Source organism: Mesoplodon mirus, assembly GCF_964341445.2.
Source record: "Mesoplodon mirus genome assembly, chromosome: 18".
In the NCBI taxonomy this organism is placed as follows: Eukaryota; Metazoa; Chordata; class Mammalia; order Artiodactyla; family Ziphiidae; genus Mesoplodon; species Mesoplodon mirus.
In genome coordinates, this window is record NC_138994.1 from 53450132 (window position 1) to 53478015 (window position 27884).

At 49.3% G+C, this 27884-nt stretch overlaps 2 protein-coding genes across 13 annotated transcripts in view; one reads left to right on the plus strand and one right to left on the minus strand.

Moving 5' to 3' along the window:
- MYO18A (myosin XVIIIA) overlaps positions 1-3483 on the plus strand; it is a 96720-nt gene extending 93237 nt beyond the window's left edge. For 5 of the 12 annotated variants that reach the window (XM_082604809.1, XM_082604817.1, XM_082604818.1 and 2 more), the window contains one exon: positions 1765-3482. In XM_082604809.1, coding sequence (XP_082460935.1) covers positions 1765-1909 — 145 coding nt within the window. In that variant the 3' untranslated portion in view covers positions 1910-3482. Of the gene's footprint in view, positions 1-1764 lie in introns of all 12 variants that reach the window. The other 7 variants (XM_082604821.1, XM_082604812.1, XM_082604813.1 and 4 more) reach the window with 4 other exon arrangements.
- A 12559-nt stretch (positions 3484-16042) lies between these two features.
- On the minus strand, positions 16043-27426 carry PIPOX (pipecolic acid and sarcosine oxidase; the record flags this gene model as incomplete). The annotated part of the gene is made up of 8 exons (XM_082603950.1): positions 16043-16471; positions 16994-17069; positions 17658-17816; positions 18178-18324; positions 18827-19009; positions 19293-19506; positions 25961-26109; positions 27313-27426. 8 exons carry the CDS (start codon positions 27424-27426, stop codon positions 16341-16343), a joined length of 1173 nt encoding a protein of 390 aa, XP_082460076.1. The 3' UTR covers positions 16043-16340.
- Positions 27427-27884: the final 458 nt, after the last annotated feature.

The following is a 27884-nucleotide window of genomic DNA, read 5'->3' on the forward strand; positions in this document are numbered from 1 at the left end:
TTTCTATGTTGCACAGTCATCATTGAGCTTTATAATTCTGTCCCTGAGACGTCCCAGAGTCCTTAAGTGCCTTTGGCCCATCAAAGTAAAACTCATTTATGTTCAGACTAGTTTATATTAAATGTGTTTTGTGCTATTCTGATTCCTTTAAAAATGGTAATTCGTTCATGAGAAATACGATAACTATTAACCAGACTGCCCCATTCCTAAACCGTTTTGCATAATTGAACAGGCTCTTCTATCAGACTCTTCCATCTCCCCAGGGAGAGAGAAAGAGAGGCCTGTCTTTACACACCCCCTGGGCTCTCGCCCAGGCCAGTGAGGAGAATGCAGGTTTCATCTGGTTTTCTCCTCAGGTCACCGGTCTGGCAGCAAGGTGGAGTCATCAAAAGGCTTTGAGGTCTAAGGTCCCAGGTTCAGATTTACATACTGGCTGTGTGACCTTGGGCAAGGTGCTTCGTCTCTTTGAACCAGCTTCTTCATGCCATATCATGTGGTGAAGAATAAGATAGCACATCCAGAGTGCCTAAGACAGTGTCTCACATTACAGGAAATACTCAGTGATGAAATCCTTTCTTCAACACAGTTGGAAAAGCTGAGCCTGTGGTTCTTTCTTGCAGAACGCTGTGTCCTCCTGTTTCGGTTTGGAGATAGAAGAACTTTGAAAGCGCTAGTAAACAAGGGCCTTCCTCAGATTCTTAAATCAGAATTGTAGACAGTGGGATCACAGGATTCCTGTTTATCCTAGCAGAAGCTCTCTAGGATCTGGAAGCAGGGCTGTGTCACTGGGCAGGGAGGGGCCCATTGAGTGCAGGGCACTGGTAGGGGTGGAGCCACCCTGGGCTGCATTTTCTCCAACATTGCTGAAATGACAGTGCACTTGGACTGGCAGAGGCAGTGGAGGTGGGAGGGGCAGGGGAAGGCTGCTCTAAGGCTTTGGAAAAGAAAGAAGAGAGAAGGTGACTAGAGGTGGAAATGAGATCCCATCCATGCTCAACGCCATGCGTCTGCTCCATCCAGGGAGTAATGCTTCTTCATATCTTGGTCAGGGGAGAGCACGAGGCTCCCAATGGCCTGATGAAAGCCTTGGGGTTGGATGATGGTACCAAGAAAGGGATGACTATGCCACCCTGAAACAGGTCTTACCAGCTCCTACATCCTGAGTCTCTATTCCTTGTGAGTAGATGATATCATGGTCAAGGGCAGAAACTCTCACCGGCCTTAGGAAAGCCTGATTAGGAAGAAGGGTTATGATCTGGGAGTATTCAATGGGGAAAGCCCGTCCTTCTTAGAAGGAACCTTTTTGGGAGGAACTTTACTAAGACAGGTTGTAGTCGTGTAATCACCAGACCTGCAGTCTCCAAGTTGATGCAGTCCATGGACTGCCTGTATCAGAATCTTCTGGGGAGGGAGTTGAAAATGCAGAATTCCTGGGTTCCACCCAAGAGCTAGCAAATCCAAACTTCTCAGGGGAAGAACCCGGGGATCTAGCAGCCAATTCTTAACGCACATTCAAGTTCGAGACCCACTGCTCTTCAGCATTGCTTTCCTCGGAGTTGTAAAAGGTTTCAGAGTCAAAACGATGTGCTCCTTTCTCTTTTACCCTGAGTATCTTCTGGGGAAGCTAGGGAAGTCTTCTTCTCAATTTGTGACTTTGGGGGAATGCTGCGACAGGGTTTGGGGGGGCCTCCCCAGGACCAAAGGCTTTGGTGCTGAAGGTAAAGAGCGTCCTTCCTCTGTGACCTCATTCCTCTCTCCCTGCAGCCCCACCAGCTACTGGAAGTCCCTTGCCCCTGACCGGTCAGATGACGAGCACGACCCTCTCGACAGCACCTCCAGGCCCCGATACTCCCACAACTATCTGAGTGACAGCGACACAGAGGCCAAGCAGACAGAGACCAACGCATAGCCCAGGGGAGTGGTGTGCACCCCTCCCACCCACGGCCTATGCTGCCACGGCGCCTCTCCCGGGAAATGGCGGGGCACAGGTCTCCCCCACCTGACTGCTGATCTGCATGGGAAACACCCGACCCTCTTCCGTCAGGGGGCTTCCCAGGCTGTGGGTATCTGACGTTTCCACGTGGAAAAGAGGTGGAGGGAAGAGCAGTTCTGAAAAGAGAACTTTCTGCTCCTGCCTTGGGCCACCGTGGATGGCAGGTGGCTTGGCACTGCATAGAGCCAGCAAGTTGACCTCCATCTCAGCCCCCTCCCCCCGCTCAGGGACGGTGGACAGATTGCCTACTGGGACATTCTCGGGTCGCTGGGTCCATGGGGAGGAGTTTGGGGTGGGAACGGCAATTCCTTCCCCATGACTTGGGGGAGGGCTTTCTCTTCTCAGTGCCTGCTGTCTTATTACTTTTTAATTTAAATACCCAACCTCTCCATCACAGCTGCATCCCTGAGAGGGGGAGGGGGCTGTGGTGGCAGCCGGCCCGCCTCCCCGCACCGGGGATGACTAGGGGAACCTCAGCTTCATCTTTACTCTTCAGAGAGCAGTCCTTTCTTTGTGCAGCTGGAGAGACCCGTGAGCAGAGCTGGGCCCAGGTTCTTAAGAGTCCGTGTGGGGAGGGGCTCTCAGGTGCTTCTGGGTTCGAGCTGAGCAGGCCTACACAGACGGGGGTGCATCTGTACCAGCCAGAACTTCCAGCCCCAGTGTGTTAAGTGCAATGACCCATTGAAGAGGAAACCCATTCCACCTAATGCCAATTCAGGGCTTATCCAAGCACTGCCTCCCTCCCCCTCTGTCCAAGTTGCCTGGATCACAAGCTCAGCTTGAGAGGGAAGGCCTTGGGTTGAGGGCTTGTGATCAGAAAAACTGAAGATGGAAGCTTTGGTCGGTACTGATGTGTATTAGATGCAAGTCCTCACCCTGTGTCCTGAGCCTGAGTCATTTTTCTTCTTCCAGTCGCCCTGCCCACACACACTTAAACCAGACATGACAACATGCAGACTGACAGTCCCAGCTCCCACCCTAAAGATCATCCCACCAACACCACCAGACGGGGGCCCAAGGGCAGTGCCTGGTGCCGCTCCCATCTGCTGTCTCCCCTTCTCCCCTGCAATTGGTTTGTACTCGTTGGGCTGTGCTCTCTTCCCCTGCTTACCTGATGTATGGAAATAAATGTCCTTTTTCTCCTGGCTCTGCCAATTTTCCTGCCTGTTCCTTCAGGCTCAGGTAGAGTCCAGGGGTGGTCACAGGGGAGCAGAGTGAGGACTCTGGTGGGGACCTGGGGGAATCACCCTCATCCCTGACCTGCTCCCACATCAGACCAGTGCTGCTCAGAGAGCTTGGCAGGTCATCTGGAGCAGGCGGAGGCAGTGGATGAGAGGATTGGTCAAGGAAGACACAAACCCCACCTTTTATTTTAAGAGCCCGTGGATTGTAATTCAGGTTGGCAGAGCCGTCCAGGCCTTGGCCTACCCTGGCCTCCACTTGGGAATGTTGAGGTCCCTCTGATTATTAAATCTTGCCAATTACAGAGATCCTATCTTCTCTCTCTCTCTTTTTTTTTTTGAAGTTTAGTCATCCCAAAGATGACTTTCTAATCAACACTTGGCAGAACTCTCTCTGGCCTCCCACCCCATTGGCCACAGGGCAACTTGAATAGGCTGGGCGTGCTGGCTTCTCCACCCTGCTCAGTCTCTGCCTTCATGCCCCAGGCCACACGTGGTTCCCTCACTGACAGCTGAGAGGCAGTGGGCAAGAAACAAATGACTCCGTCCTCCTCCTCTACCTTCTGTAATGTGACCAGTTATAATCCCTGCGTGCATGAAGTATTTACAGCTGGTCGATCAGGCTCCTCTGGTTTGGACAGGTAGGCAAGAAAGGGTATCAGACAGGCCTGATGCTGACGCTCTGGTGATGTCACCCACCCAGAAAGGGGCAAGAAAGGGAAAGGGGGGGAAATGTCATCCCCAAAATGAATGGGAGAGAAGTGTGAAGTGGCTGCATCTTGAACAAAAGAAACTGCCCCCAAGGTGGAATAGAGAAGGTAGTAAAAGTGAAGTCACTTTTTTTTTTTTAACTGCTGGCTCCTCATGTTCAGTTCTGTCACTCACATCTTTTACTCCTGCTTTCAGATAGCTCGGTGCACTTTTTTCCTCCCAGGAGCTAGTGTGACAAAAGTCCCTGCTACCTACAGACAAGATCCCAACTCTGCTCACCCACACTGACTCAGGCCTTTGGTTAATCATTGATAGAAAGTCCCAGCATCAACCTCTAATAGCCTTCCCTGGGGCGGAGGGCTTTGTTCAAGTCAGAAAATATGTATTATTCATCTGCTCATTCACTCAACAGTCAAATATTTCATAACTGCCGCTATGGTCTAGGCACTGTTCTAAGTGCTGGGGATGGGTGAGGTCCCTTCCTTCAAGAAGCGGATATTCTAGTGGAGGAGTTAAACACAAAAAAATATGTGTGTCTAGCCTCCTAATATGTGCAAGCTTTGGGTGAGTAGAAAGGAGTACATCATAGTGTTTGTCCTCCAGGGGCTCGTGTGTTAGGGCTAGGGCAGGTCCCTTTGGAAATAATTACATGAGACATAAAAGGACAAAGAAGTTGCTTTGGGCAAGTTATGAGGGGAGACACTCTCACTGAGAGAGGGTGGGGAGGGACTGGGAAGGCTTCTAAAAGGAGCTGGTATTTTGAGCTGGGGTTGAAGAAAGGATAGCACTTCCACAGGTAGATATTGCTGGGATAGGTGTGCTGGGAAGAAAGAAGAACTTGAGCAAAGGCCCTGGGGCTGGGAAATAGAGGTGGTGGCAGGGAACTCCACAGGCTGTCTGGGGAAGCTGGACACCACCTCACATGACCAACACTTCTCCAAGCTTCAGCAAAGGCCTTCGGCCAGCATTCTGGGCTCCAGGCTGGGAGGAAGGCAATTCCCTCTGCACAAACTCCTCAGGGAAGTCCAGGGACCTGCAAGGCCATCAGAGCCCATCTTCGTTTGGGGTATGCCTTCAGAGCTCTGTAAGCTCCTGCCCTCACCTGTGCACTCATGGTCGCTCTGGTCCCTAAAATGTAAGTGATTCCCACAAAACAGGCAGCAAATCTGTCCCTGTGCCAGGCTCAAAGCCGCCTCGCTAGATTTTCCTCTCTAATCTCAGACCCTCAGGATTGCTCTGAATCCTGGATAAGAGGCGTTGGTGGGGGGGACCCTGTGAGGCTCCCCAAGGTGCCCAGTCTGTGCCCAGAGACGACAGCAGCACATGGTGACTCCCGAACTACCTCTTGTCCTGTGTCCTCTTGGCAGATGAACCCAGTTGTCCTTCCCCCATGCCCCACCCCCATGCCTGGTGGCACAGACACTTAGCGATTTGCTCCTTAATTGTCCCCCAGCTAGGCTGCGCAGATGCTGCTCTTTAATCTCTCCTGATAAATGAATCGCGCCTCTCCTTTAATCATATGTTCATATCCAAGCCAATTTGAATCCATTTGGCAGGGAGTGTGTTGCAAGAGATGCCATGACTGCTGCTTCTCCCCACCCGGGGCCCTGGAGCCAGTGCGTCTGCTGTCCTCACCCTCAGCAAAGAGCCCAGGAGACCCATCCAGGCGAAGGATCTCCTACCTGAGTGATGGGGACTTTTCAAAGTCAATCATTCACTCCTGTCCTCCAAGCAGGCCCGTGTGGGACTGGAGGGAGATGGATTCCCAAAGGCCTCAGAAGTGGGAGGGACAGGGTGAGTCCACAGCCTTCCTTGGTCATTGAAGAAAGGGCCCCATTATCACCCCTGGGAGAAAGTGCTGCCTTAAATCTAACCCTAATCCTTTCTGTTCCCCTTTCATTTCCTCTGAGCTGGTTCTCAGGGAAGCTGCGACACTTTTTACATAGCAACGTATTCCAGACCAGTCTATGATCATTTGTACTTGCCTGCTACTGCTACTGGCTGCCACCCCCATCTTTCCCCAGGAAGTCTTCTTTTCTTCTTTTCTAAATCCTCCAGCCTGGTGGGCCGTCCAGGACATGCTTGGTAATGTACCAAGTTCTGCCACGTTTGGGGCTGCTGCTTCTTTCACCTACGGAGTGGTGTCCCCCGACCCTAGTGGAAGCAAAACAAAACCAGACGAATAAAACCTGCTAAACTGAGCGCTTCTGCCGCTGGCACTGAGATCTTGGAGAAGAGCCTTGACCTCTTGGGCCTCAGTTTCCCCATCTGTAAAACAAGGTGGAATTGCTGGCAAGAATCTCTTGGATCCTAGGTTCGGACAGAGCCCCTCAATGCTGCCAACAGAACCTCTCACCCCCACCTTTTTATCACCCTTGGTGAGGAGCTGGAGGGACCGATGGGTGGCGCTAGTGGGGCCGGAAGAAGACAGACGTCTTCTCCCAGCGCGAGGGCTGTCTGGGCTTGGTTCCGTCCAGCAGCCCCATGCGCCTCCGCGTCCTCTTCATTTCCTTTCCTCTTTCCTGGCTGGTTCTACCTGTCCAGGCAAGCGCCCTCCGGTTCACTGGGAACCCGGGCATATTAGCATATTCGTATCTCATTTGCATGACCTCGGCCTCCGGAGCACGGAACCTCTGGCTCCGCCTCCGCCTGGAGGTTCCCCGCCCCGTCCCCCACCCGCCCCCGCGCTCTTCCCGGAAGCCATGCCCCTTAACGGTCCTTGAGCCTGTGACAGGACCGACTGTCGGCGTTGCCCTTGAAGGATTCCAGAAGCATAAGGACAGGTCTCCTCGCGCAGCAACCCGACGATACTGTTCCCCGCCCTTTTAAGGGCTGCTGGAAGTCCTCAGCAGGAGCTGAAGCTGTGTGGCAACTGGGGCTGAGGGTCCTGCCCGGCTTGTCAGTAGTGACCCAGAGGATGAGGAGGACAAAATCAGTATAACCATGGTGAGCACCTACTATGTCCCCAGTGCTTATACACTTTGCCTACATCTCATTTAACCTTTTTTTCTTTTTTTCTTTTTTTTTTTGCGGTACGCGGGCCTCTCACCGCTGTGGCCTCTCCCGCCACGGAGCACAGGCTCCAGACGCGCAGGCTCAGTGGCCATGGCTCGCGGGCCCAGCTGCTCCGAGGCATGTGAGATCTTCCCGGACCAGGGCACGAACCCGTGTCCCCTGCATCGTCAGGCAGACTCTCAGCCACTGCGCCACCAGGGGAGCCCCTCATTTAACCTTTATCACAACTCTGTGAAGTGTCATTGTCCCCGTGAGGAAACAGGCTCAGAGAGGTGACATCCGGCCTAGCAGGGTCCTCAGCTTGGTTCCAGCAAGTGGCCAGGCGTCTTTGAGCTACTCTGGCCTTGTCAGAGTGTGAAGAGGGAGGCGAGAAGGCCAAGAATTGCTGTCATGATCCTCATCTCAAATCACTGTGTGCCTGGTATTCACCAAGGCCTGCCCTTAGGAAGGAAGCACTTCTTGACAATTTGGGGGGGAAATGTCAACCTCACATTTGTGTTGCTCCTTAACAATTCTCAGAGCACACCCCATACATGATCATATTTGTGTTTCAACAACGGTGCCAACAATATGAATAACAGTTCCACATGGCCTGGAATGCATATTTTAAGCTCTATTCACCTCAATCTAATTTCATTACAGTACAATGGAACAATCCAGACCATTCTCTGGGATTTGATCTGGGAGGAGTGATTTCCAGAGCAGTAGCCATTTTGAAGTTAACAAGGATGCTAGATTTATTCAGAAGGAATTTTACAGAGAACTGAGTCTTCTGTAGTGTCAGCCCCAGTGATGGGTCATATACATGAGGGAGATTCCAAAAAGGATGTGTGCTTTGCAATTGAAGTCAGTGACATAAATCTCCCAGCGGAATACTTAAATGCGTGGATAGAATTTGCTTTAGATATCAAAAGTCAGCTATGACAGTTTGGCAAAAAAAAAAAAAACCTCAAAAAGGATATTAAGTTTTGACACCATCCAGACGAATTATATTTGAGGTGGTTTAAGAGTCAAAGAGTTTCCACATTTTAATAAATTTTTATATGTTTTGTGCCACATCTATGATGTGACTAGATTAGAAAAAGAAGCAAAAGGATTTGCGGAAGAGAGGACACTAGGGAATTTGAAAGTGGAGAATTAAAAAAAAAAAATCCTGGTACGGGAATACAGCCAATATAGCTTCAGAAATTTTACCTCTTTGAAAGACAGGTCAACAACTGATGATGAGGCAAATATAAAACTGTACATGATGGGGCCTCCCTGGTGGCGCAGTGGTTGAGAGTCCGCCTGCCGATGCAGGGGATACGGGTTCGTGCCCCGGTCTGGGAGGATCCCATATGCCGCGGAGCAGCTGGGCCCGTGAGCCATGGCCGCTGGGCCTGCGCATCCGGAGCCTGTGCTCCGCAACGGGAGAGGCCACAACAGTGAGAGGCCCGCATACCGCAAAAAGAAAAAAAAAGAAAAAAAAAAAAAAAAACTGTACATGATGAAATAGGCCTCATGGCTCATATTTAATCCTGGGGACTGGCGTCAGTTACAGGTTGGCACCCTTGCTTAAGGGCTGCTTCTGGCCCCCACGGGAATAGTGTCCTCTGGAGAGCAAGGGAGATTGACCCTAGTGAGTGGCACTGCCCTGGAAGGTTCTGCACTAGAAGCACAGGCCCATGGCCTGCTTTTGAGTGTCCAGGAGCTCATCTGTGGGGGCTGGTCTTTCCAGTGAACCACATACTGAGCCACTGGACAGGATTTAAGAGTAGAAAAGGAGCTTCCGCTCCCAGGCACTGGCAAAATAAGCCTAGAGAACCAACTCGAAAGTGAGGCAGTCTTAAGCTCTTTGAATGGGTTCTTAAGGGAACATGTACACATGACAAAAGTACATATGAAAACAGATAAATAGATAAACGTTAGAAGAGACTTCTGAAAAATAGAAATAGCTTTGTTTGGGGATGTGGGATTATAGATGAAGTATCTGTGCTTGTAATAAAGTTTTCATACAATTTTTCTTTTAAGTCAGTACAGATGTGTATCTGTGTCAAACACCAAAGAAGGCCCCAAATTGTCATATTAGTGTGACTATAAGAGTAGCGTCTTTCCTGGCATTGCATATATAGAAATAGTAGCCCTGGGCAGGGGGTAAACCATGTGGCAAAGCTGCTTAGAAACTGCTTAGATCCCTTGCTCAGGGAAAGCCGTTCTTAAAGCAGCAGGCGTCTCTTGGCATGGCTGAGAATGGAAGCTGGAAGAGGAACAGATTGGAGGGTGGAACTCGAACAGGGTATTTAGGGGAGAGGAGCAGTCGGGGAGGGGGAGATAAGAGCATCCAGACATGGCCTCCCATGCAGCCTGGAGCCCTGCAGGTGACAGGTTTAGGCAAGGAGACTCGTGTTGATGAAGGGACCGGTGATGGAGTGGGGTGAGGAGAAGCCGAGAGTCAAGAAGGTCATTTAGGGTATTTGTGTTATGGTTCTATACTTTTTTTTTTTTTTAAGATCTCTAAGTGTGGACATGACTCAATGGCCAGACTGTGCCTGGCTAATGGATTCCTGCTTCTCATACCTGACTCCATCTAAGAAGGTTTAGCCCCTTAAGGAAAAAGTATTTTCGCTGTTTCAGAGAGTCAACTGACCGGTGAGTTCTCTGAGAAAATGAGAAGGTATTGGTTTCAGAAGGGGAGGACTAGGGGTTCAGACCTCGCATAAGGTCTGGGAGGAGTAAGTCTCCTGGGGCCTGGAGGTGATCTTCATCTCCCTCCCCGCCCCCACTCCTTGCTCCCCAGTAGAAATCAGCTACAAATCTCAGCTTGTTGGGAACAGATGGCCTTGGCTGACGAATAAGCCACCGCAGGCTGCTCCACCTGTTCTCGGGTTGGAATAATCAGCTCGAGACAAACATCGGCGCTGAAATAACTCATGGCAGCGGGTGATGCGCAGGCACAGATTCCAAAAATCTCTTAAATAGACCCCCTCCAACTCTCTCCCCTGCCCAGCCCCTAGAGGCCATCAGGGGCAGGTAATGGAGCGGAGAAGAGAAAGAGAGCCCCAAGTGCTCCGGTGGAGGTGGGGTGGGGGCGGGGCTGAGTTCGGAGGGGCGGGGCGGGGTGGGGGAGGGAATACCTTGCGCCTTGGCAGGGCGGGAAGTTATTTCTCAAGAGCATGTGGAGAACGTGGGAATGGTTGATCCGTGTCAGGGACAAGTGTGAGGAGATCCAATCTGTCGGTGAGAGTAGAAAACAGAATTTGGGATTCTTGTGAATGTGTTCGTTAAAGAAGTGATATGCAAATGAGATCAAGCTACCCGCGAATCTCTCAGCAGCTCAGACAGCTCTGCCGGCAGCCGCTGGGGGTGGCTGCCTGGGTGCCCGTACTTCTGTGGACTGGTGTTCAGCCTCCCCTCACGTCCTTGATGAAGTCTGCTGGGCTAATGTTCCCTGACAGAGGCAGATGAGCCTGTCGGGAGGGTGACAGCGCTGGGAAGCAGTGGTGACGGCTCTAAGGGGGGAGGGGGCAGGGGTGTTGCCGGCTGAGATAGGGGCCTGGCTCCTGTGGAGTCAATCGAGAGAGGGCAGGGACTGAGAGAGAAGAGACAGGCTGATTGCTTGCTCTGGGTACCTCAGGCAGGCGGCTTCCCTTGGTCCAGCCTCCTGGCCTGATGCATAGAGCCTGAGTCCCCAGAGGCTGTGCTGGGGTGGGGGAGGAAGCCTGAAGGGCTCTTTGGACACCCCCAGTGCACCTCTGACTGCCAGCTCTGGTTCCTCACAAGTGGTCCCTGTGACTCTGCCTGAAGCCTAGGGCGTTGGAGGACAGGGCTCTCACCTATAGTTTAGGGTCCCACAAACCTGGTCTCCTTAAAGTCAGTTGTGCCCACAGAGGTGCCATGGTGGCCCATTTCCGGCTGAGTGCCTGGCTCTGAGGTTCTCACCTTGCTGTATATTAGAAACACTCAAGGAACTGTTTTTGTTTTGTTGTGTATACAAAGAGTAAAAAACATAGTATAATGAGCCTTATCCACCAAGCAGCTTCAACAATTTTCAACACAGAGTGAATCTTGCTTCATTGGAACCTGGCCCACTTCCCCATTCCCTTGGATTATTCTGAAGGAGACCCCAGATATGATATCACTTTGTTACAATGAAGATATTTGTTTAGTATCTACCCCTCAAAGAAAAGAAAATGACTCCTTAAAATGTAATCACAATACTCTTATCACACCTAAAAAAAATTATCAATAACTCCTTAGTACCAAATATCCAGTGTTTAAATTTTCCTGATTTTAAATATTAATAATGTAATAAGTTATATATATATATATATATATATATATATATATATATATATATATATATTTTAAAGTTAGTTTGTTCAAATCAGCATCCAAACAACACTGAGGAGGTTTTTTTGGAGGCCACTCAGCGCGGCATGTGGGACCTTAGTTCCCCAACTAGGGATCGAACCCATGTCCCCTGCTGTAGAAGGACTGGACCGCCAAGGAAGTCCTATCATTGAGGAGCTTTTTAAGAAATACCACTGTGCCCAAGGCCTTCTCCCTCGGGGATTCTGGTTTAATTGGCCTTGGGTGGGCCCCAGCATCATATTTTTTAAAGCTCTCTTGATGGTTTTAACGTGCAGCCAGGGTTGAGAAGTGCTCCACCTTTCCCCCTACCAGTTTCCTGCCAACTCCTCATCCAGGCTATTAACTACTTCTCCTGCCTCCTGCCAGTAGACCAGAGCAGTTGGCCCTAATATGCCTACCTGGAGGAGTCGAGGGCTGCCCATCTTTTCCAGGCTTCTCTTTCCAGGTGGGCTGAAACTCTCTAGGGACACAAGCATTCCCTTCTCTACAAATTCACATACCATGTAGGCCTGTTCCTATCACTTTCTCCCCTAATATATGCCTGGTGCCTGTTCTGGCCTTGCAAAGCATAGTCGATTTTTTTTTTTTTTTCATGAAAATAGTAAAATTCCTGCCTCAGGAAAAAGTGAGAACTTCCCTGGGGGCAGTTTTCATCTGGCTGCTCAAGTGGCTCAGCACTGCACTGGAGCTGAGAGAGAAGCCTGCTGGGGGCTTGGCAACAGATGTAAGGGAAACAGGGGATTGAGTGGGACTTGAACCCAGCACATTTTGGGGAATCTAAGAAACCTTTCTCTCCTGAAGATGCTGGCCCCAGGAGCAGTTCAGAGAATTATGCCCACGTTCCCAGCTCGCAGCCGTCTGCCTGACTTCCTGTGGCTGCTGCTTCTGTTCGTTCCCCTACCCCTCCACTCCACCTGCCTTTTGGATTTATTCCTCCCTCCTGTGTCCCCCACTCCATGCCTCACTGAATGTTGGTGAAACAAATCTAGTCTAAAATAATGAGCAATCAACTACCCTGATGCTTGGGGCAGGCTGGGCAGGGGCTGGGGGGAAAGGGTAGGGAGCTGAATCACTTATAAAGCCTAATAAACATGCAGATGAGCATGCTGACTGGGAGCCCCAGAGCTGGGCTTATTCATTATTCAAAGTTATGTAAATGCCACTGGGTCCTGCTTGTTAGAATCCTGCCCCTTGTCCCTGCTGCTTCTTCCTGCCTGACAGATCCAGCCTGCCTTATGCCTCACCTCTCCCCCCAGGTGCTTACCTTCATTCTCCCTGCCCAGAATCTCATCTCAGACCCTACCTCCTCTCTAGCCAGAAGTCTTTCAGAGATTTGTTGGGAGGTCCTGGCCTTCAGGCAAGACTATATAGACTCAAATAGGTGGGCTTCTCGTTTTTAAAGATTTCCAAGGAAAGAATACCCTAAGCAGTGCTATATACATGTTTTAATATCTCACAAATCTACTTAGTGGGATGGATTTCCCGAGTTCTAACCTAAATCCCTCTTGCTGCATGGGAAGCCCACCACTGAAATAGAATATCCAATAACCAGATCCTCTTTAAACACTCTTTTGAGAAGTTAAATGCAAGCATCAAGTCACTCCAGCCTAGTGCCCCCAGATTAACTCATCCTCTTGCTGCCACTTACCTTGCTAGACAGGTGAACCTCATTCCAAGTTACAATCACACTCCTTAAGCTCTTAAACCTGTCCTGGGATACCGAACTCTGGTTAGTGTTTAACTCGTACTGACTACACCATATACCTTCTCTTTTTCACATTGGGATTACTGATTTGTACCCGACAATTGCCTAGGCCTTAGGACTCCAATTACTTTCCCCTGACTCTCCTCAGTCTTTCCCTTTTTCCCCATCACCCCCTGATTTTTCAGATGGTGAGGCTGAGAAATGAAGAATTGGGTCAGAGTCGCAATGGCATCGATTGCCTCTGCTTTCCCTTCTTTTCTGGGCTGCCTCTCCTCCCTCCCCCAACCCCAATCTATTTTGAGCCTGCCTCTGTTTTCCTTAGTCTGGTTGGCAACCATGCCGGCCTCTTTCTCTTCGCTGCCCTTATCTCTCCCCTGCAGCCTGTGAGGACCCCAGTTGCCCTTCCAGAGGTCTCTTATTGCCTGCCCGATTTATTTTGATTTTCTTCCATCTTGAAGATAGGTAGGGTCGGCCTGAAAGTTGGTGCCTGGCCACGCTCAAGCAGAAGGTAGGCAGGGAGATAACGCTGGTGGGTCTGCTTGGCAAATCCTTCAATGTTACCAAAACCCTCAGGTTGTCCTCCGAGCCCATCTACAATGTCTAGTCCTCGTCTCCATATCCGCAGACTCTATTTCCTACATCCCTTCTTTCGCTCTATGACCCCATCCCGCCCTCAGTAAGAAATGCTCAGTTCCTCCCACTTGGGTTGTGTGCAGCATCCCTGCAGGTCCTCACCTGCCTTCTTGGCCTGCACGTTGCCAGTCTCTTCTTATCCAATTCCTGTTTCTCTCCACTCTTCCCTGACCTCATCCCTCCCACACACACCCGTCCTACCCCACACGCCCCTGCCCCTGCCCCTGCCTGCACTCTGTTTCTAGGACACACTGGCTCACTTCTAAAGAGACTTTGCCAGCCCAGGCAGGGCTTGTCAGCATCCCCCACTTGTCCTTTCTCAGCCTCCTCTAGACACTTGTCCCCTCCTTTAGCTGTCACCGGCAAGCTGAATAAGACTGGATATTTTGGAAGGGGAGCTGCAGCTGGCTGGGGGAGGAGGGTGGCACTGAGAGAAGCAGAAGAAGAGGGAGCTGCGGGCAGCCATGGAACGAGAGGGAGAGAGAGGTTCCCAACATCCTTCCTCCCCGACTTTGCCGGCTTGGGAGCTGGCAGGAACTTACACTGATCCCTCTCTGTACCTCATTTTCCTCTCTCTCAGTAATAACACAATACCTTGCTTTACAATTTACCACGTTCTCTTACAGACCTCCAGGTATCTGCATGGTGCACTCCCTCTCCTCCAAGTCTGCTCAGATGCCTCCTCCTCAATGAGTCCTCCCCTGACCACCATTGAAAAGGGCAGCCCCTCTCCCAGCATTCTCTCTCTTCCCCATTCTGCTGTTTTTTCCCCAACGCAGTTGTCACCCTCTAATGTACAACACAATTTATTTATACGTATTACTTACATGTCCTCTCCTCACTGAACTGTAAACACCACAAGAGTAGAGATTTCTGTTTTGTTCAGATACATCCACCATGCCTAGCACAGTACCTGGCACACAGCAGAACTCAACAAATATTTGTGTGTTGAATGAATGAGTGAATGAATGATCTTATTGGATCCTCACACACTCCTGTAGAGTTGGTCAGTATTATTCCCTTTTTCTTTATTGCGGTAAAATATACATAACTTACAATGTACCATCTTAACCATTTTAGGTGTACAGTTGAGTGGCATTTAAGTACATTCACAGTGTTGTGCAGCCATCACCACCATCCATCTCCAGAGCTTTTTTATCTTCCCAAACTGAAACTCTGTGCCCATTAAACAATAACTTCTTATTCCCCCCTCCCTCCAGCCCCTGGCAACCACCATTCTACTTTCTGTTTCTATGAATTTGACTACTCTAGGTAGCTCACACAAGTGGAATCATACAATACTTGTCCTTTTATGTCTGGATTATTTTATTTAGCATTAGATCTTCAAGGTTGATCCATGGAATGTATCAATAGTATTATTCCCATTTTACAGAGGCTGTGGTTCGGGGAACTAAGTGAGAGCACCCAAAAAGCAGACTTGGCATGGGGTTGACAGGATTGGCTGGCTTTTATAATTCCCAGGAGAAATCAGTACTAATCCATGTGCCTAGGCCTATAAGGCAATTGAAGAGTAATTTCCTCTGTGTTGTTATTTCCTTTGGGAATATTTTTACTCTTATTTCCATTTCCCACTCTTCCCCTCTCAGCGATTCCTTCGAACATTTCCACCCCACCCAGGCCCAGTTTTTTTCTCTCCAGAGCGCTTTAACTCCTGTTCTTTTGGGTCAAACTGGCCCTGTCTAGAAATGCTCCTGCTTGGGTTTCATCTGAGTGCACTCAGCCTTGCTTGAATCTCTGTTTACACCTCTCACCCCTCCACCCACCCTGGGGCAGTTATGAGCCTGTTTCCTTCCAAAGCAATTAGTGCAAGGAGGCCAGCCGACTGGGTGTTAATGCCGTTTCATTAAGTGGGAGCAATCCTAATGATAATAAAATGGCACATTTAACATTCAAACATTGAACAGGGTTTCTAAGCGAGTGTGTCTCTCTCTTCCTTTCTGGTAGAACAGCTCCATCTTCATAAAGACCTGACAATACACCTTAATGAGAGACTGGGGAGCTGAGCATCTTTATAGAGCCAGAGAGAGGATGAGAACCAAACAAAGAATCCAGAGAAAGAGGGTGCGGTGCATTGAGGGGATAAAGACCCCACGGAGTCCTGGGGTAATGGATTCTGTGGTGCTAATTTAGACAGTTAAAAGTCTATAAGAAATAAGGTCACATGGAAAATAAAGCCCACCACAGGCTTTCATGCAGTGCAGTCATTTACTTATCTGTTTGTTCAACACATTTTTTGCAACAAACATTTACTGTGCACTCAAGATGAGCCAAATTTTACAGGAGTTTGTGATAGAGGGTGGCTCTAGTTTTATGAACAGGAATGCCAAGGGCCTTAGTGGTCTACAGATCATCTTATTTACTCTCCCCCAGGCAGCTTTGGTCAAATCTATCCCAAATTCATCAAATGCCCCCCGTGAAGAGAATTTTAACAACTGCTTTGGTCTCCTGAGCCAGTCCTTATGCCCCCTCCTTATTGAGACATCCAGCTTCAAGGTCCTTGCTACTCTGTGATTATAGAATATCTGATTGAACTTCTGAAGCAAAAAAAGTGTGGGATTGGGGAGCTGGCTAGGGAAAGAAGATAAATTCAATCAGCTGGTGTTTATGGGGAACTGAAGAGGGGCAAGAAAAAAGGATAACATCTCACAGACACTTCCTTCCTCTGAGAAGTCTTTCCCAGAAGAGGGCTTTCTTCCCAGCTCCTGTGCACAGAAGGGAAGCAGCTGGCCAGTCAGATGCGGGCTTTGCCCAGGCAGGGGAAGCGGCTGATTCGAAAAGGTGTCAAGTCATAGGATGGCATTAATTTCATGCTTAATTCATACAGGATCTTCCCCACAACAGGGGACAGCTTAAACCCATGCCCTAGGGGAAGGAGAACAGGTGGTCAGGCATCCTCAGAGACAGGTACTGGACTCCCTGGACGTCCCCTACACAGTCCCCAGCTAGAGCTAACCTCCCCATTGGTCGCATCCCAAAGCTGGAAGTTGCCTCCCACCATGAGAACCCTTTCTTCTCTGATAGCCCCTCTCACCCCCCTTATACACTCAAGGTCTATGCTTTGGCCCCTCTCTGTTCAACTAAAAGCATGAAAAACACCATTTTGCCTGGCACTGAGGTAGGTCATCTTTTTTTTTTTTTTTTTTTTGCGGTACGCGGGCCTCTCACTGTTGTGGCCTCTCCCGTTGCGGAGCACAGGCTCCGGACGCGCAGGCTCAGTGGCCATGGCTCACGGGCCCAGCCGCTCTGCAGCATGTGGCATCTTCCCGGACCGGGGCACGAACCCGTGTCCCCTGCATCGGCAGGCGGACTCTCAACCACTGCGCCACCAGGGAAGCCCTAGGTAGGTCATCTTTAAGGCACCCGTCTTCCCTCGCTCAGGCTCACCAGAGAATCCAGAACCAATGACAATGTTGTCGTACTTTGGGTGTCGATCAAGAATGAAGTGCTCATCAGGGGTGTTCTAGAAAGAAACAATCACACCTGTGTCCTTTGAGGATAGAGGGAGGAAGAAGAACTGCAGGCTCAGAAGGGAGGAGACTCAGCTGGATTTCTTTCCAGAAAGAATAGGAATGGGGCACAGGAATGCTTTCTGCATGCCAATCCCCTAGGGTACGCCAGTCTTTCTCATTTGTCCGTCTGTCTCTTCTCGTGTAGGGCTATGAACACAGCAGGTGCTCAGTTAACGCGTGTAAACTAACTTTAGCGAAGATGCCTCAGGCCCTGGTGACATCTGTCTCTTCTCTTTGTCCCTAAGGCCTGCTCAACTAGAACATCTTGCCAAAAACTCTTTTAGAGCTCTTCTGGGAAACATAGTGAAGGACTGCCAGACGTATGCCTGGTTTCCTAATGAAAAAGAATACGAATAACCTCTAGTGGGCCCTCTCTGGTGGAGGGGAACTGACCCGCAGAAATGAGCTCATTTGTTTCAAGTCACATACTGTGTCAGGGGTCAGGTAGAGTCCAGCCTGAGCAGCACAAGGCCAGTCTGTCTCATTCCCCTGTTCTCCAGGGCTGCGAGAGAGCCTGGCGCAGTTGCCCACACCCTTACCGTGTACATGCAGTACTCCATAACAGCAGGCCCAGGCTCTAAGTTAGGTAAGTGATCTCTGACAAAGCAGCTCAGGATGTGGACGTCTTGGATGTCTGAGAAAGCTGCAGGGCAGTCCCGCTCCTCAGGATCTGCATTGTTGCCTTGGTGATAGCAGACCTGGCTCCCAATCAGAGCAGTGTGAGCTGGGATGGCCGGCCTCCTGCACACCACCCCCAACCCAGGGGGCAGGTTGTACACGGAATGCACCCCATCCATCATCCCAGCCTTCCCCAGTCCTGACAGATGCTGTTTGTTGCCACATGAGTTTGCCTAGCTGTCCATTCCCCCCGCCAACCCTATGTTTGCAAAGGAAGGGCTCCAGGACAGCCAGGGGTCTTGTGTTGTGCATAGTGAATAGTGAAGTCCGTTCCTGCTCCTGCCCACTGGGATCCGAGGGAGTCTGGTGCGAGGAAAGTTAGAATAGCTGCCCCAAATCTTCCTGGGCCCCTACTAGCCTTCTCTTGGCCTCTCCACTCACCTTCATCATCCCTGGGTACTCTCCGGAGGGCAATCCATAGACGTGGTAAGGAGCCAGGCTGAAGCCCAGGAAGCATGGAAAGGCCTGGGACACACCATAGCTTCCGGGAACCTTCTCTCGCCAGTAACACACGTTGATCCGCAGGGTCTTGGAGCAGGAAGAAGAAGTGGGAAATGAAGGGGGAAAGCATTTCTGGGGTCCCGCAGCCCTTTAATATAAGCCCAGATGCCCTGATTAACTCACCCATCTTTGTTTCACTCAATTCTCATGTCATTTACATGTTACATTATGTTATGAAGCATAAAAATTGCTGAATCTGTCTCTTCCCCTATTCTTAATCTTCTCCCAAAACTGCATCCAGCCTACTTCTTCTCTCTCTCCAGGAGTTAATAATACCTCATGTTTATTGAGTGCTTACTGTAGGCCAGGCCATCTCCTAAGGTTATATATATATATATATATTTTTTTAAATTCTCCAACAGCCCTAGTCCCCATTTTACAGGTTATAAAATTGAGGCTAAGTGAGGTGAAGGTGAATGAATTTGCCCAAAGTCATCCACTAGCAAGTGGCAGATGGAAGACTCAAGTCCATCTGGGTCCAAGGCTTCTTTTCTTAAGCACCAACTCTCAGGCTTCCAGCTCCCCTTACCTGGAGAGGCAGCTCAATGCCCAGGGGACGGAGGAGCCGGTTGGTCCAAGGACCTGCTGTGATGATCAAGCTCTTGGCTTGGTAGCTCCTGGAAGTGGTTTTCACCACGACCAGTAGCCCTGGTTTTATCTCTATCACCTTCTCTCCATCATGCACTATGCCTCCTAGCTGTCGAACTGCATCCTGAAAGGGCAGGAGCAGGAAAGGGCGAATCAGTTATGTATGTGGTTCACCCTGGTGGACAAAGAATCCTTCATGGAGTGCAGAAAAGAGAGGGCAGAATCTAGACCTCCTCTCCCATATTGTCGAGGCCTAGCAGGGTATATAAAACTGCCCAGTCCAAAAAGTCAAGACTAAAGCTGGCAGGGCAAAGGCTGTCATCCAACTGGGGGTCAGGGGATGGCTGATGGGGACCCAGGATGCCCAGAGCAGGAGCTGCAGTGCCCCTAATGCTGCACAATATCACCTGAAGGGCTCTGAGCGCCTTGTCAGCATAGAGAACTCCTCCAGACTTGTCCAAGAGCCCCACTTCTCCCCTGGCCAACCGAATATTGGGGAAACGTTGCTTCAGTTCCTCAGATGGAAGACACTGGTGTTCCACTCCCTGCCTAGACAGAGTAGCCTGGATTATCTTTAATTCTGCATTCTCCTTCATTCCCAGCAGCAGTAGTCCAGTCTGCCTATAAAAAAAAAAAAAAAAAAAAAAAAGACACCTGAGTGAGAGTCTGCGTCCGGGCCCTGGGCCTTCTCTGTCATTTTTCAGCAAGGGGCCCAGACCAGGCATCAAGGGGAGTCCTGGCCTCACATTCAAAAAACAGGCAAAGACATCTCCATTCTGTTGTAACAGTCCAGTATTGTTGCGCTGGTTGCTAGCCCATCCCCAAGTCTGCCCTTAGCTCTCACTATTGGTTTGCTTATCCCTCCATCTTCCCTCATCAGGATCCATCCTGCCCTTGAGGTCAGAGATCCTAAGTCCTCTTTTATCTCCACACCTAGAAAGTGGTAAATGTTCAATGAACTTGATGAGATTTTTTCCCTTTCCTCCAGTCCCCTGACCCCACTCACTGTTTTGAACTCAATTCTTTATCCCCTTTCCCCTCCCCAACACCCTGCTGTTTCTTTCCCCTGTTCCCTTTTCTTGTCATATAATGTTTTGTCTCTTCTTGTGCATCTATCTCTCAGTTCCTTCTCAGAGGCTGCCTGTTTTGTGGAAAGGGTCCTAAGTTGGGAGCTCTGGCCCTGGTTCCAGTCCCGGCATCCCCTCTGTGACCTTGGTCTGATTTCTCCCTGATCCAACCCCAGATTCCTCCTCTGTAACGCATGACTGTTGGACTATTGGTGGTTCCACACCAGGGGAGTTGTGGAAATGGCATGGATCATTTTTTTGCTTGTCACAATGCCTGGGGGTTGCCACTCACATTTGGTGGGCAGGGACCAGGGATGCTAAACCTGCAATGCTCAGGAAGATCCCCCCCAAATGCCAGTAGTGCCCTCATGCAGAAACCCCAGTAGGTGAGATGGCCTCTTAGGACTCCAGCAATTAATTCAGTGATTCAGTGATCTTGTTTCTCCCTATACTTCCCTCTGTGTTTCTTCCTCCATAAGAGAATGAGAGCTGTTTCTCTTTAACGCTTTCCATCTCTCTGTCACAAGAGATCAGAGCTCCCTTTTTGGGGGAACTGATCAAAACAATAGAAGGGTCACTTTGGCCCTTGGGACCATTCCTGTAGTCCCTCTCGGTTTCAGCAGCCACAGTGACAAGCATCAGCCTGACACATCCCCCAGGTACTGTATATAAAGCTCGTAATAGCCTATAATGGAGTCTCATGGATATTACATGCTTCCAAATCCCACATTATCTGGTTGGGGGGATTAAAGAGGAGATTGGGAGGGGGTAGGGACACAGCGGGCCCTGGGGCCAGTGTCGGTACACAGAGCCACGCAGCATGCCCAATCCATTTGCCATGGCCCCCGCCTACCCAGCATTCACCACTGGTGAGAAAGCAGTGAGCTCAGCAGAGGAAAGATGCTGTAGAAATCCCCACCAGCCAGCAGACCGTCTTTTTCCTGTGGCCCCAAAAGAACTTCAGATTGGTTCTCAGTTAATGAAAACTTGCCTAGTAAACTCCTTGGTCAACAGGATAATTAAGTCACCCAAGCGTACGTTCTTGAGCCCTTTGTACCTGATGAGGTTGTAGCTGTGTAGAATTCTGGGAAAGACCTCACCTTAGCAGTCACAATGTCAGACCCCTGGCCCGGAAATTCCAGAGCAGCATATTCTAACCTCTGCCTACAATATACTAGCCTTGGTCTCTCACGTACTCTGAGATTTAGTTACTTTCCCTTCCTTCCCTTCCTTTCTCCCTTCCTCCCTTCCTCCCTTCCGTCCTTCCTTCTTTCCTTGAAATAAGAACTCCTCTTTCAGGAATGTACTATATGGAGGAAGTGAACTCACGCCAAAGCAACGGGCAAATCTGTTGAATTATGAAATGCTGAGTGATGTTCTAATTCCCAAGCCGTCCTGCAGTGGATGAAGCGGGAGCTCCCTATCCCTAGGAGTAATCAGCAAGCTGATTCTGCTGGTGAATGTAATTGTGCCAATTGTAATCATTTTGCTCCAGCTCTCTGCCCCTGTGGCATTTATTTCTCAGCCCAGATATTGATCTAACAGTGGGAAATTTTCCATCTGAATTTGTGATGCTGGACCCTCCCCTAGTCCAGAGGTGTGTTTGGGAAATACTCATTTTCCGTGGATCACAGCTGAGCTATTTGGCCTGAGGGAAACCATGCACTGCCAGAGAAATGCCTTGGATTGGAGAGAGACTTTTGACCATTATGAGCAAATCGGAAATAAATGTAAAACACTGCCTGGAAATGCAAAGGCCTGTCATTATGGGAAATAGGTGAGAGGCTCCTGTGAGAGATGCTTAGAGAATTGGAAAGCAGTCAATCAAAACCGGGATGGGAGAACGGGCCTCTTTCCCCCAGTATGAAGATAGATGACTTCCATGCACAGATTGAAAATCATTTAAGTACTTATTTTCTTAATGGCTTTTCCTAGATCCCAATAAACAGTCTGCTCATTCTGCATCAATTTCTCACCCCTATGCTCTGGGCCTCCCTTTCCTCTTTTTCTGCTCAGATCCAGGCTACGAAGTTTGGGGAGGAGGAGGGTGAGAAGGGACAAGGGCATTGCAGGAAAAAAAAAAATGACCAGGAAATGAGCGGTCAGGGCTGGTCTAGAAAGACGGCACCGTGTAGTGAAGCTGGGCTGCTGGGGATCCCTGGAAAGAATGCAGCTCCCAAGTCCCAGAACACCATCAGAGCATTTGGTACTAACTCTGCCTTCCTCCCAACCCTAGCTGGATCCAGCCCTAGGAAGAGATAACTGAAGATTCCTCCCAAGGGCCTTGTTGACTTCTCTATGGCCCAACTAAAGCCTCAGACATGATGTAGGGAGTTGGTGATGAGGGATTTCCACCAGTTATTATAGCAGGACAAGAGGCAGGATGGAGTGGGGAGGAGTTGGGAGGGGCAGACAGCTCTCCCTGCATCTGCCATCTCCCATCCCAAGCTCCAGCTTTCCCTGCTCCGGGTTAAAAGTGCCAGGAAAGCCAGCTCTGAGAGTCACCTTGGGGAAGGGACTCCAACAGGGACTTGGTAATGGCTGCTGTCTTTGTTGGTTTTGGAGGAGCTCTTGGCATCTCATCTTCTGCTCAGTGGGCCGAGGTGGAATTGGTTAACAAAGACTGCTCCAGGGAGGGGATGTGGCTGACAATCCAGACACTTCGCAGACACAGGAAGCAGCAGCTGCGCAGGGGGCCACCAGGTTCTGGCAGCAGCTGTACTGCCTACGGCTGTGATCTTGTCTGATATTGTCAGCTAAGCAGGGGCAGCCCGGGTCAGGAGCTAGATAGTAGGACTCAAAGGGAGAAGGTGGGGCAGGAAAGAGATGGGCCACAGAGCTGGGATTTGCTCTTGGTATCAGCATCCTGGCTGTACACATCACAAAAGATTCAGACCTTGTGATCTGACACATGTGTCATCGTCTGTTCCCAGAATATATGCAAATATCCTGAGCCACCCATATTTAGTATGCCACTGTCACAGGAAGCAGCAGAACAGAATGAAGAGAATTGGACAACCACCTTATCAACTCTTGAAGGTTTTTTTTTTTTAAATCATCATCAAATATCATTAAGTAAATATGTTCATATCTATCAGTTCAATTATGATATTGTGCTGGTTCTTCCAGAAGAACCTAGGAGAATGAGAATCACACAGCTGATGAATCATTTAGAAAATCAGAATTAGGAACAAAAGCTAAAGGAATTGGAATAGGAAGTATCTGTTCTGTGTCTCTACTAAGTAAAAGAACCAAATAAATTAGTGTGCCTGAGTAAATTAGGTTGGCCATAAGAAAGGACTTGCTAATAACAACAACAATAATAATAATGCCTAGCACTATATAGAACTTCAGAGATTTTTCAAGGAACATTCACTTTCTTCTTCATTTTCCATAATTGGGACTGTGAAGCATAGGGATAGTCTTTTAAGAGGAGCTATGATATGTCCCAGTCTTTAAATGTATGTTCGCAGCCTTCTGACCTGGGATGATTTAGGCATGGACTTGTTTGGAGACAGGGGATGGACAAGGTAACCAGTTTGTGGTATTTCCTAAATCAGGAGCCAGCAAGCGATGACCCAGGGGCCAAATCACCTGTTTTTGTCTGTCCCACAAGCCAAGATGGTTTTTACACTTTTAAATGGTTGATAAAAAGCAAAAGAAGAATATTTCTTTTTTTAATATTTATTTGTTTATTTGTTTGTTTATTTTTGGCTGCATCAGGACTTAGTTGTGGCACGTGGGATCTTTCATTGTGGCGCACGGGCTTCTCTCTAGTTATGGCATGCAGGCTCCAGAGCACGTGGGCTCTGTAGTTGCGGCAAACGGGCTCTCTAATTGTGGCATGCGGGCTTAGTTGCCCCGCAGCAAGTGGGATCTTAGTTCCCTGACCAGGGATCGAACCCACGTCCCCTGCATTGGAAGGCGGATTCTTAACCACTGGACCACCAGGGAAGTCCCAAAGAATATTTCATGACATGAAAATTATCTGAAATTTGTGTCCATAAATAAAGTTTTATTGGAACCCAACCATGCCCATTTGTTTACATATTATCTGTGGGGGCTTTCACAATGGCACAGTTGAGTTGCTGACAGAGTTGAATCGTAGCAATAGAGACCATATGGCCTGTAAAACTATGTGGCCATTCACAGAAAAAGTTTGCCAAACCCTGTTCTAGACTGAAAGTTGAGTAATTCTGTGACTTGCACTACAGGTTAAGACCCTGACTACTCAGTAGCAACCCTCTCATGAGTTTGTGGGGAGAATTAAATGAGTTAACATGGATCAAGTACTTTTAGAACAGCCTTAGTTTCTCATTCTAAGCACTAAAACACGCAGTGATAATGATAATGATGATGATGATTTGTCAGGTACTATTGCAAGCCCTTTACAAACTTTATCCTCACAACAGACACAGGAAATAGATATTATTACCCCTGCTTTACAGATGAGAAAACTGAGTCTCACAGAGGTTAGACAGCTTGCTCCAAACCACACAGCTAAATATGTCAGAGCAAGATGATATCTAGAGCCAGGCCTGCCTGGTTCCAAAGCCCTTCCAAATTCCTGTCCTCCTGCCAAAGAGAAGGATTGTGAGATTATGAGATTCTCCTATCCAAGGGTCCCTTTCCCTCTCTCCAGCAGCCCTTCCCCTCGATGTCCATGGTTGCTGCATCCCATCTGTCTCCTTCTGCCTTTCTTCCCCCCTTGCTCAATGGAGATAGGATACAGCTGACCCAGAATAAGTGGAAGGAACTGCCGTTTATTCAAAAGTGCTAGGCATAGTGCCAAGTATTTCGCAAGAGTCTCGTTTAATCCTCACAAAGCCCTGTGAGACAAATGAGGCGCAGAGAGGTACAGAAACTTTTCCAAGGTCACACAGCTGGTAAGAGGTAGAGCCCAAAGTCAAATTCAAGCCTGTCTGACTCCAGAATTGTCTCCCCTCTGAAAGATTCCAGACGCTTTCCAAACATCTTTTGGTTGCCTCCTTGTCTGCTGGGATGAACTGTGCCCTCTAAGGCCTCAGCAGTTCTTTTAACACAAGATACTTAGCAGTATTCACAGATGGCTGACAGAGAGAGGTCCCTTTGCCAGGCCACGCCTCAGCAAGACGTGCTCCTTTATTTGGGTGCTGGGTGTATTAGCTGCCTCTGGAATAAATCTGTAATTAGCTGCCCTAGCTGTATTTGCATAATGGATTTCACTTTGTTCTTAAGTTAATGGTGTTTTTGCAACAGAACAGTAACCTCTTGGTTCCTGGCCATTAAAATAACTGCCACCCTGTAGGGTAGAGCAGTGGTTTTGTAGGAAGTTCAGTTAAGAGCCACAGAGAAGGCGGGAGGGGTGGTAGCATGGTTGGTAAAAGTTCTCTTTGCCTCCTGGGTTGTCTGCCTTCTTCCTCATGAATATTTGAAAGGTCAGTGAGGGGGGGTCTTAAGGGTCAGAGAAGGCCATGCAGACAACAGAGAAATAGCTGCAGGCTCACTCCCTGGTCAGCAATGCAGCCTGAGGAGCATCCCCATTTGCTCCTATGGGAGGAGGTATTCAGAGAATGAAATGGATTTATAAGGGTTGTTCTGGGGGAGAGGACCCAGCTTGAAAGTTTGTGATACTAGTAGGAATACAAAGAATCAAGCAGAAGCCTTCTCCTCTATTTCAATCCCTGCCCTGAGAGGGTCTCTGACGGTTCCACGGAGATGTAGATAGAAACTCCAGCTCTGAGCATCTGCCCAGTGTCTTTCCAGCAGTTTTCCCCAAACAACCTCTGCAAGCCTTGGACACATGGTCTAACCCCAGCCCTGGAACTCAGAGACTGGCAAGAGCCAGCTGGACCTGTCGGGTGACCATGATGACAGCAAGCAGAATGCTTCCACGTGTCTGGCACTTCCGGAGACCCCGTGTCTCTCCGTTGCATGTCAAGTATTCCTGGCACCGCCCTCTTGCATAGTAAAAGCACCCCCAGGTGCTGAGCCCCATGATTCAAGGAATTCTCCCCCACCAACCCAACCTGTATAATTGGGTTCCCGCCTCATGCTCCAGCTGGGCCCATATCTGGTAACACTCAGCCATCATCTGGGTGTAGAAGTCTTCAGGGTACGCCCTTCGGATTATCCGGCTCTGCCGATGGGAACTTCCTCGGGAGTGCGGGAGGAAGAACTGGAGAAGGAGGACAAGAGACAACTGCAGCTGTCACCCCTCCCCTTTCGGAGCCCGCTCATCATGTGCTGTCAACAAGGAACATTTATTCTTCAAATATTTCCATACAGTCTCCCTTTGTGGCCAAGTTACTGACTTGGCTTCAGGATAGAATTTCTTCAGTAGCTCTAACTCAGGCATCCTTTTTGCTAACATCATTCACATCCCAAAGTCCCTCTGTGAGTTAGTCTTCAGTCATCCTGCTGCAACCTTGCCCCACTTAGACTCATGGAGAAGCAGAAAGAACTTTGAGATCATTCTAGTCTAGGCTCCTCATTTTTATGCACAAGAAAACTGATGCTGACTCTTTCTCTGTAGCTTCAGATTGCTCAGGACAAGAGAACCATGTTGAGATTTAGCAAAAGATGGAGTGTTTCCTGAAAGGTTGGACCAGGAATCCCTCAGGCTTTGAGAAAACTGATAGAGAAATGAAAAAGGTTTCTAACCAATCCAGCTCATTACCAAGAAGAATAAACCAAAACCAGCCTGGATAGATTTAGGCAGAATGGGGGGGTAGAAACCTTTGGAAGGTGGGCTGGGTGCGCCTGCCCCGGGAAGGCTGCGGATATACAGGGCCCAGCCATATGTACAGTGGCCAGTAGACTGCACTTCATGGGGTCACTTTTCTATAAGGAAAAAAAAATACCTAAGTCTTATTTCTTGTGTATCAAACAAGGAGGCTGCTATTATCCAGAGGTGGCAGAAAAAACAGAAGCCTCTGCTGGGTTCCAGGGTGAGAGGCCAGAAATATGCAGGGAAGAATCTTACCTCCTAGACTGACAAATCAGCCTTTGCCTCTAGGCAAGTTATCTCTATTTAAGGTTACCCAAAGCAGAACTGATTACTTTCCTGGGCCAGGGCAACCATTTTGACACAGAAGAGACTGGGTGGGAAGAAAGAAGAAAATGGGGTCTGGGGCGCTTCTTGGTCAAGAGCAGGATCTGGGAGGCAGCAAAAGGAGGAAATGTGCCTAGAAACCCTAAGTGGGTCTTAGGGAGGGTGGAACTTTCTTTGCATTGTCATGAAACACACCAGGCAGCTAAGCTACAAATTGCATAGAATTTGTGAAGATCAGGCCCTTTGGCCTTCACCCCACAGAAAACCCTCTTCGGGGAGGAGAAAGGGACAGTCCCTGAGGTCAGGAGTGCAGAGGGGACACGGTACCTGCTCCAGCAGGAGGACCCTCTTCCTGTGTTTGGCCAGGTGGTACGCAGTGAAGCAGCCCTGGATGCCTGCCCCGATCACAATGGCGTCATAGAGATCTTTCTGAGCAGCCATCCTGCCCACTGAGTTAGCCCTACAGCTTCAGAGACCACATACAAAGGAGAAGGCAAGCGGAGACAGGCTCCAGCCCGAAGGAGGAGGAGTAAAGCAAAGTCCAACCTGGCCAGCATTCCCACAATTCCCTGGGCCCTGTCCTTCTCCCTACTCCTCCCAACCCCCAAAACCTGGCACAGGGCTGAGCCCCCACCTCCCCTGCAGAGCAGAGCTGGGTAGTCTGATTTGTGAGGTTTAGCCCGGCTCAGCTGCCAGCCTCACCCTTGCATCCCTCTAGCTTTCTATTCTTGGCTCAATTATTGTCATGCAAATGGGTCCTTCCTATGCCACCTTCCTGTCTCATTATGATCTTTGTCTCAGGCCTTCGGCCCTGGAATTTCAATGCCTCCTAGACCGAGCTGGGCACCCGGAATGCTGCCTCCCCCTGCTGGCCTCCCTCTCTCCAGCCTCATTTCCTT